The 15,649-nt window shown below is 41.4% G+C and overlaps 1 protein-coding gene and 1 long non-coding RNA gene across 2 annotated transcripts in view; both read left to right on the top strand.

Moving 5' to 3' along the window:
• LOC136179003 (uncharacterized) overlaps positions 1–15,649 on the top strand; it is a 254,514-nt gene that overhangs the window by 129,608 nt on the left and 109,257 nt on the right. The window lies entirely within an intron of this gene.
• Positions 2,914–15,027, top strand: LOC136178844 (presequence protease, mitochondrial-like). The gene is made up of 23 exons (XM_065953274.1): positions 2,914–3,026; positions 3,881–3,977; positions 4,920–5,080; positions 5,425–5,551; positions 5,722–5,810; positions 6,050–6,178; positions 6,855–6,968; positions 7,161–7,257; positions 7,725–7,859; positions 8,122–8,260; positions 9,019–9,135; positions 9,255–9,384; positions 9,561–9,681; positions 10,584–10,660; positions 10,771–10,936; positions 11,196–11,296; positions 11,658–11,778; positions 11,871–11,921; positions 12,664–12,776; positions 12,937–13,059; positions 14,231–14,376; positions 14,694–14,796; positions 14,934–15,027. Exons 1-23 carry the CDS (start codon positions 2,926–2,928, stop codon positions 15,025–15,027), a joined length of 2,652 nt encoding a protein of 883 aa, XP_065809346.1. The 5' UTR covers positions 2,914–2,925.

The following is a 15,649-nucleotide window of genomic DNA, read 5'->3' as shown; positions in this document are numbered from 1 at the left end:
TGTAACACCCAGAAGGTTTCAGCTGTAACCTGGGGATATAAATAATATCATGAATTTAAGTTTTTTTAATTCTTTTAGAAAGGGGCGTTTACCTTCTTATCACAGTAATGACGTGGAAAAATATCCCATCAGTGGTAGTCTTGATTGGTAATGCTTTAAAATCCGAGACCGAGATGAGGCCGAGTAAAAATGCTTTCGATTACAAGATGAGGCCGAGACCTTTAAAAGATCCAGACCGATTTTGAGTACTACAACTCTACAGTTTACCCACCTTCACTTCTTTATCAGGCACAAGTAAGTAGGCTCAGGACTGGTGAAATCAAACTTTGTAGTTATGTTTCAACAGTGAATAAAATATACAAAGCATTCATTATCAGGTATGTTCATATTCTGACTGAGGCTGGTTAAGTGTCCCTTCTCAGGTCAGTGGTTACACTAATGTGGGAAGGCAGCTTGAAGTGAGCACCTGCAATACAGGGCTGTCAAAATCTGAGAAACCACAGGGAGGCGTCAGAGTGCCACTGAACTTCACCACCTTAAGGAAATGTGTCAATACACCTTTTTAAATGTGATCTTTGAATAAATGGTTTAGATGTTTGAATTTCGACCCAATAATAGTTAGTGAAGACTGGTTTAATCAAACTTTGTAGTAATGATGCAACAGTGAATACAAATATCTCAACTAGAGACGTTTGGATTTTTGACTGATATACTCTGCAGTCATTATCAGGTTATTTATTAAGTCTGGCTGAGGCTCGTTAGTGGAAACTGCAAAAAGGCCGTACTTTTTTAAGTACAATAGAGCGACACCTAAACAGTCAAATAAGGAGAATGGTATTGGCTGAAACAGTGGATACTTTTATGAATGAGATACATTTCTAATGTGCAGCTTTAAGTCCGTTCTTTTAGAAGACTAACATCCCACCAATAAACGATCAATTGTTTCGATCCATTCAGTAAAAGTCTTTAAAACAAGACATCTTCTGTCATTTTACTCTCCACTGAAAGTCTGTTTCAAAAGATAAGTCTTACATTGTTTTAAATGTTATTATTCATAGACTTTGTTACTTTGATTTTCAGTTGCGGTGTCTTCCACATATCAGGAGCATAAAAACATATTCTTCAACACTTTTTTTTGTCTGATAATATTTCCTGTGGCCTTCAGCCTCTGTGCTTTCTGATTAGTATTGTGTTATGATGTTTTTAGATTATGATAATTCATGTTTTAAGATACCTCATTGTACATATTTCTATCAATTGGGTAGATGGTTAGTGATACAGCACAGATAAGAGAACAAAAGTCATCACTAGCACTGACAGCCTTCATGACTTAAAGGTCACATATTCTCCTCCTCTTCAACCTGTTTAAATAAGTCTCAGAGCTCCTCTAAACATGTGTGTGAAGTGTCTTGTTCTAAATCCACTCTGATCCTGTATTTGATCATGCCTATAAACCCCTCTATTTCAGCCCTGCTCAGAACAGGCTGTGTGTGTACGTGCGAGGGTGAAAGGTTAACAGAATGCCTGAGATCCATGTCTGCTGTGGTGCAAGGAAAACGAGAGGGACTGGTCAGAGGAATGTCCTACGTCCACATATGATATTGAAATCAAGAAATTTGGCTTTACTGGTTTCGTCAAAGTACCGTAGTATGCGAGTGCAGTGAAGAAAAGTATAATCAGCTTTCTGTAGAAACATGGAAAAAAAACATAGATGTTAACACATTGTCCCCTAATGACTTACAGAACTCAGCAGAGTCTCCAGGAGTCCAGTTAAACCCCTGTCCAGCATGTAGAGGCTGGACAGAGAGGCGTCAGAGTTCCACTGAACTTCACCACCATTGGAAGAGGTGTTTTCACATACTGGTGGTTCACATACTGGATTAAATACATTGACCTGACCTTTATTCCTTGTTTTTGACTATCAGATGGTCAAACTGATGATTGAAGCAGATCATTGATGTTGTCTTTAGACATACTTCGCCTCAGATTGAAGTCATAATCCTGTTTCAAATACAAACTTACTGATTCCTACTGCTCCTTAAAATACAAAGCCTCCCCTTGCAAAAGTCGGTTTGATTACAAGTAATGAAAGAATTTGGATATGTAGTAGTAGTAGTAGTAGTAGTAGTACAACAATCAAAAATAGTTTTAAAAAACCTCACACTAACAGTTAAATGTTATCAGACCAATCCCTCACCAGGTACTAGTTGTAAACATAATTCCCATTCCAACAAAGTATTTGATTTGACCATGCAGCAACCAGTGTAGTGTTGAAAAATGAGGCCAATGTGGAAGTGCAAAATCCTGCAGTTCATCGAGTGTCCACTAGAGGCTGGCTCCAGGAACACCGGAATTCACATTCTCACAACACATGCAAATAAAAAACTGTTTTTACAGCATAAATAAACATGTTAACAGCCTGGATTAGTTGTTGTCCACATGGGCACACACTGTACGGAGAGTGTATTTTTCTACAACAAATCCGATTTGAGGAATGATACGTGTTAACCATGTTTAGCCAAGTAGCTGACATGATTGACAGGTGGGCGCGGTGTGAACGGTTCATCAAGAGCCTTAAAACCCGCCTCAGCTCCAGCTCTCAGTCTAGAAAGTTAGACTGAGACAGGATTTCCAGCATGGTGGCTGCTGCTGATGAGCCTCAGGAGCCCCTGCTGTAACAGATGGGTGACATCACTCAGGCTTCATCCATTAATATTTACAGTTTATGTTTCATACACATAATCCTCCTACAGTTAAATAAAAAGCTAATTAGCTATCTTATCTTTTAATAGTTTTACCGGTCACTTTTAGAAGAGAAAATGACTTTCAGATGATTGTTTCTTAATTCTTGGCTTGCTGATGAGCTTTATGTCTGACATGTTTTTTTGTTGTTGCCTCCCTTCGTAAACAGCCAGTGACTACACCATGTATCCGTTCTCAACCCAAAATGGAAAAGACTTCCAGAATCTTCTCTCGGTCTATCTGGATGCAGCTTTCTTCCCGTGTTTACGAGAGCAGGATTTCTGGTGAGTGGTGACTGCTGCTTCTCATATTTGTTTCATGTTTGTATTTATTTGACTTGATAGCATTGTAGCAAAAGTCAACTTCTAAATATTCAGTGAAGATTTTGTCTTTATAGTCAGCTGTTAACTCTGTTAGTTGGACTGTTTGTCCTGAGGCTGGCTTCACACTAGGGGAGTTTAGGCCTGATTTTGGGCCTTTTATTTGTCCAAATAATCCTCAAGTGTGTGGTGTCAATATGATTATTTTACAGCTCCTGATCGAGTCAGAGCCTCCCCGATCTGGAATCCTAAATACAAAAACATGTTTGATATTTACCATTCCAGATCGGGCTGCCTCCGACTGAATACCTGCAGTAGCCAAAAAGAGAGCGAAGAGAGCATCACTTTTACAGCTCACAAACATGCCAGTGAACACAAACATAACTGTGCCCTGAGCCAAGAGGAATATAGAAAAAGAAGAGCAGCTTGAGTAACAACATGAGTGGCTTTTTAATGTCTCGACTGTCTTCCATATTTGTTTTTCTTCTGAAGTCACGTTTGATCACACGAGTTTCTGTGAGATCTCGTGTCTGTGGGATCACCACTGTGAACTCGTTTCTACAAACTGCAGGTGTGTGGTCTCACAGTCGGGTCAAATCGTCTAGTGTGTGCAGTCGGAGGATTATAATGTTTAGAATCATTTAGCTGTCCTTATGTCTTTGGTCTCCCACGTTTTTTAAATAGGTTAAGATCTGAATATTGTCGAGTGTGTAGCCAGCCTAAAAGAGTCCAAGACCTTTCTGATATCACTTGTTTGAAACAGTCGCTGATGAAATCTGCTCTTCACTAGTTCATTTCTGTTTGTGTTGATTTTGCAGGCAGGAGGGCTGGAGGCTGGAGAATGAAAACCCAACAGATCCCAACTCCCCTCTGGTCTTTAAAGGAGTGGTGTTCAATGAAATGAAAGGGGCGTTTGTAAGTCTACACTTTCTGAATCATAGTTTTATATGTAGATACAATATAGTGAAGTTTAAGTGTTCTTTTAAGGAGCTTCAGATATCTTATATTTCATGTTACCTAAAAGCACCTCATGGATTAAGTTTGAGAGTGAAGTGGTTCGTGGTAACTCCAAGTGTTTTTTTTCTTGCTTTTATATTTATACTCACTTTAAATATGTTATGACATCATGGAACAAAGTTAAAATTATGCCTGCTCACGGTTTAGTAGTTGGCAAAAAAAACAAAACAACTCAGGCCCTGCTGTGTCCACCTAGCGTTTTTTTTTTTCAGGCAGAAAAGAGCTGGCTGTGCACTGAGAATAAAAGCGCTGCACGTCCGTCCTGTCTCTATGACAACAGTCTGTTGACAACAGCTCCTGTATGACCGACACTGTTCCGTTGCTTTTCTCTGTTTGATTTTTATCTGTCACTTTGAGCATCAAACGGAGGATGCTTGACCTCCAAATTTTTCCTGGATGATGAGCTCAATAATAATGACATCCCCGTTCTCACGGCTCCGATCAGACACAGAGCAAGGACCCGACTGATGTACTTTATGATTGGCTGGTTGAAAGAAAAGCGCCGGTGACGTCAACAGCGGCCTCATAAAAAGTTGAAAGATTTTTAGTTTGAAGTGCTCGGAGCGGCCGCACAAATTAGGCAGAGCGCTCGGAAGAAAGGCGCTGGACGCTGCGCTTTGCTGCTGCTGCAAACGCTCTCTCCTCATTGGGAACAATAGAACAAAGACACTCAGAAAAAGCTAACAAAATCTATAAAATGCTAGGCGGACATGGGGCCTAATGCAACAGCAGTGAAACAAGTTCCAGATATGAGATGAACAGGTGACGTCAGATAAATGGTTTTGAAATAAGAGTGTGTCAGTGACTGTTTAACGTTTGATTGTGTGTTTTTTATTTTAGTCCGACAACGAGCGCGTGTACGCCCAGCACCTCCAGAACAAGCTGTATCCAGACCACACGTACTCTGTGGTGTCAGGAGGAGAGCCTCTAGCCATCCCTGACCTTACCTGGGAACAGCTCAAGCAGTTCCACGCCACGCATTACCACCCCAGCAACGCCAGGTACATGGACACACACACGTGTACACTGTGAGCCTAGAAGGGACAGGAAACTGTAAAGTGCTGTGAAGAAATGAGATGAGAGCAGGTGTTAGCCAGCAGAATCCTTTCTTTGTTACATTTAATAATCTCCTGCAGCAGAACGATGCAGGCTCACATTGACACAGTAGATATGAAACACAGGAAACTTGAATAATTTGATGGTAACTGATGCTAGTTTGTCTGTTTCATGCTTTATCGATCTTATTTATTTCAGAATGATCATAATTCCTTAAAAATAATTTAACATGCAGGCTTTAAAATTGCTCAGAAAACACCCCTGAGAGTGTCCTCCATGTGCTCCTCAGGTTCTTCACGTATGGAGATTTGCCTTTGGAGCAGCATCTGAAGCAGATCGAAGAGGAAGCTCTGTCCAAGTTTGAACGCATCAACCCGAACACAGAGGTCCCCCCCCAGCCACACTGGAGCAGCCCTGTGAGTGTCATAATCCAGACCAGCATCTGTAACTTCTACTGATCAATAGATCTTAAAAACTACACCAACAATCTCAACAGCTGTTTATTATTGCATGCTTTTATATTAACACACTGAAATGCATTGATTAGTCGTTTTGATGTCGTCGTGAATCTCAATGGTTTCCCCAGAGAGAGGACCATGTGACCTGCAGCCCTGACGCTCTGGCTCCGGATCCGGCCCTGCAGAACACGCTGTGTGTGAGCTACCTGCTGGGAGAGTAAGACCGAAAATCATTTCTTTTTATTTTGCATTAAGATGGGAGAAGCCATAAAAAGAGCCTCCATCCTCCTCTTTATTCACTACATCTTGATTGTCACGTCGACGGCTTTTTAAAGACTGAGAGCTTTACAGTACAGAAAGGATTCACTCAACAATTCTCTTCATTCAAAGTGAAGTTTTTAGCGAGTCCTATTGTTCAGAAATATTTAAAATCTCTTTGTTTTTTTCCCCGCGCAGCATCACTGACACATTTGAAGGATTCACCCTCAGCCTGCTGTCGTCTCTCATGATCTCTGGACCCAACTCTCCCTTCTACAAAGCTCTCATCGAACCCAATATAGGAACTGACTTCTCCTCTGTTGTAGGGTGAGTACGCAGGACGCAAAGTAACAAACTCTCACAAATAAAATGATCAGCAAGCTCAGAGGTTATTTAGAGCGACGGCTGGAGAAGCAGCGAGGACAGAAGTTTGGTTTCATGTGGAGGACTTCTCTGATCCAGAGGCTCAACGACGGTCCAGAACCATTTGATCTGTCAGTGCTGAGACAGCCGATGGAGACGACAGAGAGGGGCAGGAGAGGATGGGGATGATGCCCCCTGGAGGATTTGAATGTTATGGCTCTAATGTTTTAAAATAAACATCCTCATTTTGGCACGTTTGTAAATATTTTACAGCCAGCCGCTAAGATTTCAGTTATTGTCAATCCATGCAATTCTCTAAACACCAGATAAGCCAATAGAAGAATGTAATTGCAGTAGCTGGGTTCAACCTGTAGAGGGCCGTAGCTATGCATATTTCTAACACAAAATGTGGAATTTAAATTTAGATACTTTGTACTCTGGGGGTTTAGTTACTCTTTAAAGACGGGTTTTCATCTATATGATTTTGCTAAGCTACTTAGATGACAACTTTCTTTTAGAAATGTCTATTAAAAGATAATTTAACATTTTAGTATATTGCTGCTGAGCTGCGATGCTCTGCCTCATGTGCTGCAGACAGCGCTCAGAGTACTGCATTGTTCTGAAATGTTGTGTTCTGCAGATATGACGGCAGCACCAAAGAGGCGTCGTTCAGTATAGGACTGCAGGGAATGGCCGAGGAGGACACCGAGAGAGTGAAGCAAATCATCAGCCAAACCATCAACGACATCATCGAGTAAGTCCCACGCTCCCTTTTGTATTTAAGACTTTAATATATGTTTACAAACCTGCTCTCTCTAAGTGTCAGCTTGTTTTGATAAAGCCATAAACTGTAAGGTCTACTTGCACATGAAGGATGATGAGTTGCTTGGTTACATGAAATTGAAACGGCACATAAGATAAAATGAGTCCTCGTCATCATCGACAGGAGCGGCTTTGAGGAGGAAAGAATCGACGCTCTCCTGCATAAGATCCAGATCCAGATGAAGCACCAGTCCACAAACTTCGGCCTGTCTCTGGCCTCGGTGAGTTCACAAACACAAGGACACTGCATGTATTTATAAACCTCTATGTGTGAGATATGTCAGGAAGAATGATGATGTTAGTTATGTTGTCTCTGCTGAAATCTTGTGTTTCTACCACTATATACTCTGTGTATTTCTATACAAATACAGAATGTTTTAAACATGTCTAAACGTATGAGATGAGCTTGTTTTCACAGCAGTTTATTTGCTGATTTCTTCCTTTTTTTGATGAGTTGCAGTAAACTCAATAATCACAGAGAGTATAATATTTAAAGGGATTACACATGTGTATGAGAAGTAAAGTTTTAATCACTATACATCAATGTAAGAGTCAAACAGGACACTTAGATTAGCTTTATTTTGTCAGTAATGTTATAATCGCTTTGTGGATTCTGCTGCATGTTTCACATGTCGGTTTCATTATTCATGGCTGTTTGTGTATGTATATACATTTTTGTTTTTTCTAGTACATTGCATCATCGTGGAACCACGACGGCGACCCGGTGGAGCTGCTGCAGATCAACGACAGCGTTTCCAAGTTCAAACAGACCCTGAAGGAAAACCCTCGCTTCCTCCAGGACAAAGTCAAGCACTACTTTAAGGTGTGTGACACTGGGAAAGTACTTTTCTTCAAAACATCCAGAAATATGTGAAAAAAGGTTTAAAAAAAAAATACAAGAATAAACCTTTTACAAGTCTCACTAATGTTCTCTGTAGGGGGAAATACTCGGTCTGCTCTTAAGGTCAACCTCAGCAGCCCTGGAGTGTTTTAAGATCATGACAAAAAAACATGAACTTTGAAGGTTTTCTGTATCATTTGTGTTTTTTCTCTTCCTCTTCAAATCCCCATTACCCCCCCTACAGGAGAACACACACAGACTGACCCTGTCCATGAGTCCGGATGAGGTCTACTTGGAGAAACAGGCCAAAGCCGAGGAGGAGAAGCTCCAGAAAAAGATCCATGCTCTGTCAGACAGCGACAAAAAAGACATCTATGAAAAAGGTACAAATGATTGAAACTGCTCCACGGAGGAAATCTGTGTTTCTCTGCTTCTGTTAAAACTCTTTCTGAGCTTGACTCTGTGAAATCACACAGAATTGTCTGAAGCAAACAGGCTTTTATTGGCTGCTTGATTGATTTGATTGAAGCCCCAAAAAATCCAATAAACCATCAGATTAACACAATAACTGGGAAAAAAACATCAAGCGCTGCAATGTGACTGTATACAGAATATATTCAAGTTGACCTATTCTAGATCCCTCATTTAGTCATATAGTGTTACAATGCTGGATGTTCAAACTAAACACAGGCAGAGTTATAGAGCATGAGGTAAACATATGTTGGAGTAATCCCAGGATGAGTCAGCAGAGGGCGCTAAACACCTTGAGGTGTTTTTACTGACACCAGTATCAGATAAATAAGATGTTTTTTGAGCTGCAAATCATTTAAAGCTGCTCTATAAGTTTTCAAAGACAGACAAAAGTGTTACTGAATTGAGTCTCATTTGCCAGTTTTAGTCCGAGGGGGTGAGGAGTTGCCTTAAATATTAAAAACCGTCTTTGAGGGGACTTGTTAGAAACATTAAAGTACAGAGATTTACTGATGGAAAACCATAAAAGAACATTTCACCTGCATTCACTTTTCTGTTTATGACCCAACCAGTAAAACTTGTTGAAACATTTCAGAAGGATTTGATTGAGGCACTTCTGATTTAACTGTCTGTTTCGTATTCATCTTCTTCTTCTTCTTCTTGGGAAAAGGTCTGGAGCTGCTGGCTGCTCAGAGCAAAACGCAGGACGCCTCCTGTTTGCCGGCGCTGAAAGTGTCTGACATTGAGCCCACGATCCCTGTTACTCCTGTTCAGATCAGCACAGCAGGTACGGCCCAGTGTCCGCTCTACACAAGTTTCTAAAACATTATACACAACAAGGAAGAATCATCTCAGAGTGTTGTGGTTAAAACCCCTTAAAATGTTTCCTCTCCTTGTCTCCTTCAGTCGGTGTACCGGTGCAGTACTGTGAGCAGCCCACCAACGGGCTAGTTTACTTCAGAGCCATGTGCAGTCTCAACACACTGCCGGAGGACCTCAGGCTCTATGTCCCGCTCTTCTGCAGCGTTGTCACCAAGTAAGTTCACCTGACAGTCGATTGGACCAGAGCAAGATTTCAAAATGTGTCACCTGGTATATGAAAAGTTTGAAGATATTATGCTTTATTGATCTTTTCTGTATTTGTGTAAGGTTTGGACAGGTGGTGTTTGAAAGCATTTTAAAGATTGCATGTGTGTCTGTTTGTTAAATCAGGATGGGCTGTGGAGGTCTGGACTACAGACAACAGTCCCAGCAGATGGAGCTGAGGACTGGGGGCATGTCTGTCTCCACCCAGGTCGTCCCTGACTCCACCCAGCTGGACATGTACGAGCAGGTCAGTACCAGCTTACTGTGTTTGAAAAGTCTTACAAATATATGGATAGAAGTAATGTTTGGACAGAGACATTTCTGGACAAGAATACTTTAGATGATGTAGGGAGTGAGTCTGAGCCTGAAGGCAAAGCTCTCCATTTACCGGTCACCTATGATCATGAGCTATGGGTAGTGACCGAAATAATAAGATGGTGGATACAAGCGGCTGAAATGAGTTTCCTCCAGAGGTCGGCTGGGCTCAGTCTTAGAGAGAGGGCGAGGAGCTCAGACATTCTGGTAGAGCTCAGAGTAGAGCCGTTTCTCCCTCAAATCTAAAGGAGCCAGTCGAGGTGGTTCGGCCATCTGATTAGGATGCCACCTGGACGCCTCCCTTTGAGGTCTTCTGAGCACGCCCCAACTGGGAGGAGACCCCGGGGTAGACCCAGAGTTTACTGGAGGGATTACTGTGTATATCCCCACTGGCCTGGGAACACGTCAGAATCCCTCAGGAGGAACTGGAGAGAGAGAAGTCTGGGTTGAATTACTACTGCTGCCACAGAGACCTGACCTTTGATAAGTGGAAGAAAATGGATGAATGGAGTAATGAAGTATGCTGCTCCATGTCAGGTTCCTTCATATATGACATCACATGTAATTTAGTAACTTTATTCTATATTAATTAAATGTTTGTTCTTTATTATGATGATTCTTGTGCATTGTGGAAACCCATCTTCTTTCTGCTGCGTCGTCTTCAAAAATCAAATGTCTCCTCAAAGCTGCAGAAATTGAAACTGAGTGATCGTGTGTTACATAAACAGAGGTTGTGATTTATCTTGGTTCAGTGTTTAACTGCTGCTGGTTACATTACATCGGTATAAAACAGGTAATCAAAGAAGAGTCTTGTCTCTGTGTTCTCTGTTCCAGGGTGTCCTCCTGTCCTCCTCCTGCCTGGAGAGAAACCTTCCTCACATGTTTCATCTGTGGAGCGACATATTCAACAAGTACGTCCTCCATCACTTCTTATAAACTGAGAGAAAATGTGTCCTGAAATTCGAGGAGGCTGAGAAGACAGCTCGATATTTTTCTTTTTTTTCTTTTTTTTCCACTACAGCCCCCACTTTGACGAGGTGGAGCGCCTGAGAGTGCTGGTGATGATGTCAGCACAGGAGTTAGCCAATGGGATCTCCTACTCGGGCCACATGTACGCCATGACACGTGCAGGCCGTCACCTGACTCCAGCAGGAGACCTCAATGAGACGCTTGGTGGGATGGAACAGGTATACACCTGGAGTGTTGATCCTAAAAAACTAAAATAATAGTGTCTGACTCCTGCACGTCAGCTTTAAGAAGTGTTGTCATAGTGATTTAAAGCTTGAAGTAAATTACGCAGACGCAGATTCAAGACATACAGTATAGCATGATTTTTTTCTGACAAGCAGAGACAATTTCATTTGTTCCTACTTTGTGCAAGAGGTTTTTTGTTTTTCCATTCTCTCGCTTCATATTTTATCCATCTTTTATCAATGATTACTTCAGGTGAAGTTTATGAAGAGGGTCGCTGAGTTGTCCGACCTCAGCCAAGTCATCCGAACGCTCGTCAGGATCAAGAAGCATCTTCTCAACCCGGACAACATGAGGTGAGATGTTACACCTGAGGAGAGGTTTTCTTTTAAAAGGTTTTGTTTTGGGGCTTTTTGGGCCTTTATTTTAGAGACAGGACAGTGGACAGAGTCAGAAATCAGAGCGAGAGAGAGAGAGAGAGAGTGGGGAAAGCAGGAAATGAGCCACAGGTCGTCCGCTTGGAGGACTACAGCCTCCACACATGGGGCGTCCACTAACCACTAGGCTATGGTCGCCTCCATGGTGATAGATTTTTGAATGATGAAGAGATAGTGACAGTATTCTGCAGTTAATGTTATTTTAATTACTGCAACATGGTTTCAATATAAAGGGTCTGTTTGTAACATGCTCGTCAATGTAAATGTTTGTCTCTTACAGGTGTGCGATCAACACTACTCCACAGAAAATGTCGGACACGGCAGCACAGCTGGAGAGCTTCATGAAGGACGTGGCTGACAACAGAAAGGAGCGCAAACCGGTCAGAAGTAACATTATTGAGGTAAACTATCAACAAACAAATCAAAACATGAAAGCAGGCAGAATAATTCTTAAAATTAGATTTTAATATTCTCTTGATTTTTTTTTCTAAAGAGGCCTCTCGACCCATCGGATGTCTCGGGGCTGAGCCGGAAACTCATCTCTGTAAGTTTTCAGGAACATCTTACATTTCTCTGTTTGTTTGCTCGCTATGTCAGTGGTTCTCAACTGGTGGGTAGGGGCCCATAAGTGGGTCACAGAGCTGTTTTCAGTGGGTCGTGACTGAGTTCCTAGGGGAAAAAAATGGTGTCAAAAAGTCTGTAAAGTTCTATGTTCTGTATCTTTGTTCTGTCACACCTTTTGAAACATCTTTCATTGAAAATAAACCTGATAGGTTGAACAATATCAGAAACTCTGGTCGCAGGAGGAGATGGTGGTGAGTCCTAAAGCTAAACCCATTAAGAACCAAAAGATGAAGAAAGGCTGTCTTATAGAAACGCAAAAATACAGATTTTAAAGTCAAAAATCTTTGAAGAAGCAAAATAACACCAACACAAAACAGTTGAACCTCTGATTTCAATAGTTGTGAGATCACCTGTTATTTTATTTTGTCCTTTATTATGAGACATTCCTTCAAAACAAAGTCCTGTGCATGCATGAGATTATAAATATAACGCTTATTTGTTTTTTTTTAATACCTGAGTACAATATTCCAGCAGTACCGCTCAGCTCTCTTTAAACCATAGTTTACATCTTATTGTATAATATAACTGTTTTGTTTGTATATATACTGGTGGGTTTAGTATTTGTATATGTTCTATATTTAACTACTTCTCTACAGGTGTGCTCCGACAGGTTTTTGTTGTACTTGTACAGTGACAGTAAAGATCATCTTCTCTGATTTCAGGAGCAAAACTTCCAGCCGTGTCAGATGAAAACGTTCTTCCAGCTTCCCTTCCCTGTTCACTTTATCAGCGAGAGTATTCGTACGGTACCCTTCTCCCACCACGACTACGCCAGGTAACCACATCTGTACCTGGCAGGGATGAGTGACAGCACTTCCTTTAAAAGTCTGATTTACACGGACAGTTCTTTGTTGGTCTCCTTTTTTTTTCTACGTGTAACTTTTAGTTCATCTAAAGTGTAATAAAAACTTTTTGTTTCCTTTTTTCTCTTAAAGTTTGTGCATCTTGGCGAGGATGATGACGGCTAAGTTTCTGCATGGAGAAATCAGGGAGAAGGGAGGAGCCTACGGGGGTGGGGCCAGGATGGGAGGAGGTCTTTTCTCTTTTTACTCGTACAGGTGAGAGGCCGCCACACCACACTCAACAAAGTTTTAAAAAACATTATGGAAATTGTAATGACGTGGAAATACAATAACAGTTCATTTTGTTGCCTTGGCTGAAACATTAATATTTTATATACACTCAGGCTTTCTCGAACCTTAGAAAACGATGTGCATTTTGGTTAATAGGTGTATTTAATGGAATCTAATACATACAAAATCTCCGTACTTATGAAGGAGTAGAGGTAGATTCTATAAAAGGGGGCAGGCTGGGTTGTCTTCAAGATATGAATTTTGTTAAAGGTGACATATTCTCCTTCTCTTCAACCAGTTTAAATAAGTCTCAGAGCTCCTCAAAACATGTGTGTGAAGTTTCTTGTTCTAAATCCACTCTGATCCAGTATTTGATCATGTCTATAAACCCCTCTATTTCAGCCCTGCTCAGAACAGGCTGTTTCTGTGTCTGTACCTTTAAATATGTAAATGAGCTGTGTTTGACCACGCCCCCTCTCTGGAAGTGCTCAGGTGTCTCAGGCTTTCTCACTACCTGCTCTATTGTTTACGGTGAAAAGGCAGACTCAGAGGGCAGAACAAACACCTAGCTGTGGGAGTGTCACCCACCTGGGGGAGGGGCTACTGCCCTTTGTGATGTCATGAAGGGAAAATCGCTAAACGGCCTGTTTGAGCACACATTTTCTGAAAAGTGGAGCAGGCAGAAGACGGAGAGGATGGACTTTTCTCATCATTGGGGGGTTTGAAGACGGACTAGAGACACATAGAAACATGGTGAAGAGGATTTAACAGAATATGTGACCTTTAAAATGTATTTTAAATCAAGTTTTGGAGAGAGAAGCGAAAGAACCAAAGTTGCAGCAGCACTTATTTTGTTCTAATCGCATGAAATTTGAGTTTATTTGCTGAAAGACAGTTGTTGCCATATTCTCAAATGTGACCTCTTCTTCCTCCCTTTGTCCAAAATGCAAAATGTTTATATTCCAAGAATATTCAGGCGATCTGTCTGGAAAAAAAGAGACACAGAAGACTGAACAATTTACTAAGGGAAGCCATCATGGGGCGTTTTTGGAAGCTGTAATAAAATATTCCAAATGACTTCTACGTTTAAAAAGAATCTTCTTTGAGATGAACAGTGTGTCGTTGATTTTGTATTTCTTTCACGTACTTCTCTAAGGGATCCAAACTCGGTGCAGACCTTGTCTGCGTTTCGTCGAGGTGTGGACTGGGCGAAGTCGGGACAGTTCACCCAGCAGGACATCGATGAAGCTAAACTGTCAGTGTTCTCGGCTGTAGACTCGCCTGTGGCCCCCGCGGACAAAGGTGAGGAACGACTGAGTGATCCCTCCAGCTGCTGTCAGGATGCCTCACCTGATCCTCCTCCAATCAGATCTCTGGAGCTTTAACATCTCAGTACATCACTGACAACTTCAACATTAGAAGTCTTTAATGGAGGTTAAAAGCTTTTAAAGGATTAATGAATAAAATGATGAGTAAAAAGTTGAATTATAAGCAAGTTCAGATATGAAGAGATCTTCATTAGTTTTATTAACTTAGTCTCCATCTCTGTTGTAAAGCCGTCACTGTCTCCACTTTATCTCTTAGCTGTCTGGTTTGTTCACTCTGTGTTTGTGTTGCAGGAATGGGTCGCTTCCTCAGCGGAGTCACCGATGAGATGAAGCAGAATCACAGAGAAAGACTTTTTGCTGTCACTCACCAAAGTCTGGTGGAAGTGGCTGAAAGGTACAAACTTTATGTCCCCTTACAAAACTCAGAAATGAAGAGAAGGAGAAGCTAAAAGAAAAAACAGACTGACAAACTGTTCCCGTTTATTCCCACATCAAGTGTTAACTCGTGTCTTGTTTTCCCCCTCGCTGCAGATACCTCGGCGTCGGTCAGAGGACTTGTGGAGTTGCTATCTTGGGTCCAGAGAACGAGGCGATTAAAAAAGATCCCTCATGGATCGTAAAATAATCCAGTCTGTAGGTAACTTGTGATTTAAATACTCAACTGGACTTCTGGAGAATCACAGCTGCACGACTTCTTCTGTACTGAATGCTGAAAGTCTACGGTTAGGATTTTTTATTAAAGAGTGAAAAAGCTGAAGCGCACAATATCAAGAGGAGGACTGAGAGCTGCTGTCATGGTTCAGATACGTCTTCATTCTGTATATATTTAATGAAATATATGATCATGTTGGAATACACTATGTGAGTGAGCTCTTCTTTTTGGGATCATTGCAAAAGTATCATCAAGAGATATATCATTTATATAAACTTCAATCAGGTGTTTTTGTTTTTTTCTGCAGGATACAAATGACTTTCTTCCTCTGTGGTTTACTCTGGGAAACTCAGAGCAGAGGAAGAACATCAGAGCCATTCTGTCTAATTCAAACAACAAACTGAGTCATGTGCAAACACTCAGTCAGGTCATGTTGGTCTTTGTGGGGCGCAGGTAGTCTGGTGGTTTTTGTGCACGCCCCATGTATGGAGGCTGTGGTCCTATTTTCCACAATTTTCACATTTTCATTGGTTCCTCAGTTAGGAAGTGATTGAACATGAATTATGATCTTAATATGTTTCCCTCAGTACGACCC

This window comes from Labrus bergylta, chromosome 4 (genome assembly GCF_963930695.1).
Source record: "Labrus bergylta chromosome 4, fLabBer1.1, whole genome shotgun sequence".
Classification (NCBI taxonomy): domain Eukaryota; kingdom Metazoa; phylum Chordata; class Actinopteri; order Labriformes; family Labridae; genus Labrus; species Labrus bergylta.
The sequence above is the reverse complement of the archived record's forward strand: the minus strand, read 5'-3'. Positions and strand labels throughout refer to the sequence as shown.

What these genes read in the sequence shown, in the direction of transcription:
- LOC136178844 (XM_065953274.1), top strand. Translation starts at nt 2,926, where the DNA reads ATGTATCCGTTCTCAACCCAAAATGGAAAAGACTTCCAGAATCTTCTC. An exon ending in TTACGAGAGCAGGATTTCTG is followed by an intron (nt 3,027 to 3,880) that starts GTGAGTGGTGAC and finishes TTGATTTTGCAG; the next exon opens with GCAGGAGGGCTGGAGGCTGG. An exon ending in TCAGAAGTAACATTATTGAG is followed by an intron (nt 11,779 to 11,870) that starts GTAAACTATCAA and finishes TTTTTTCTAAAG; the next exon opens with AGGCCTCTCGACCCATCGGA.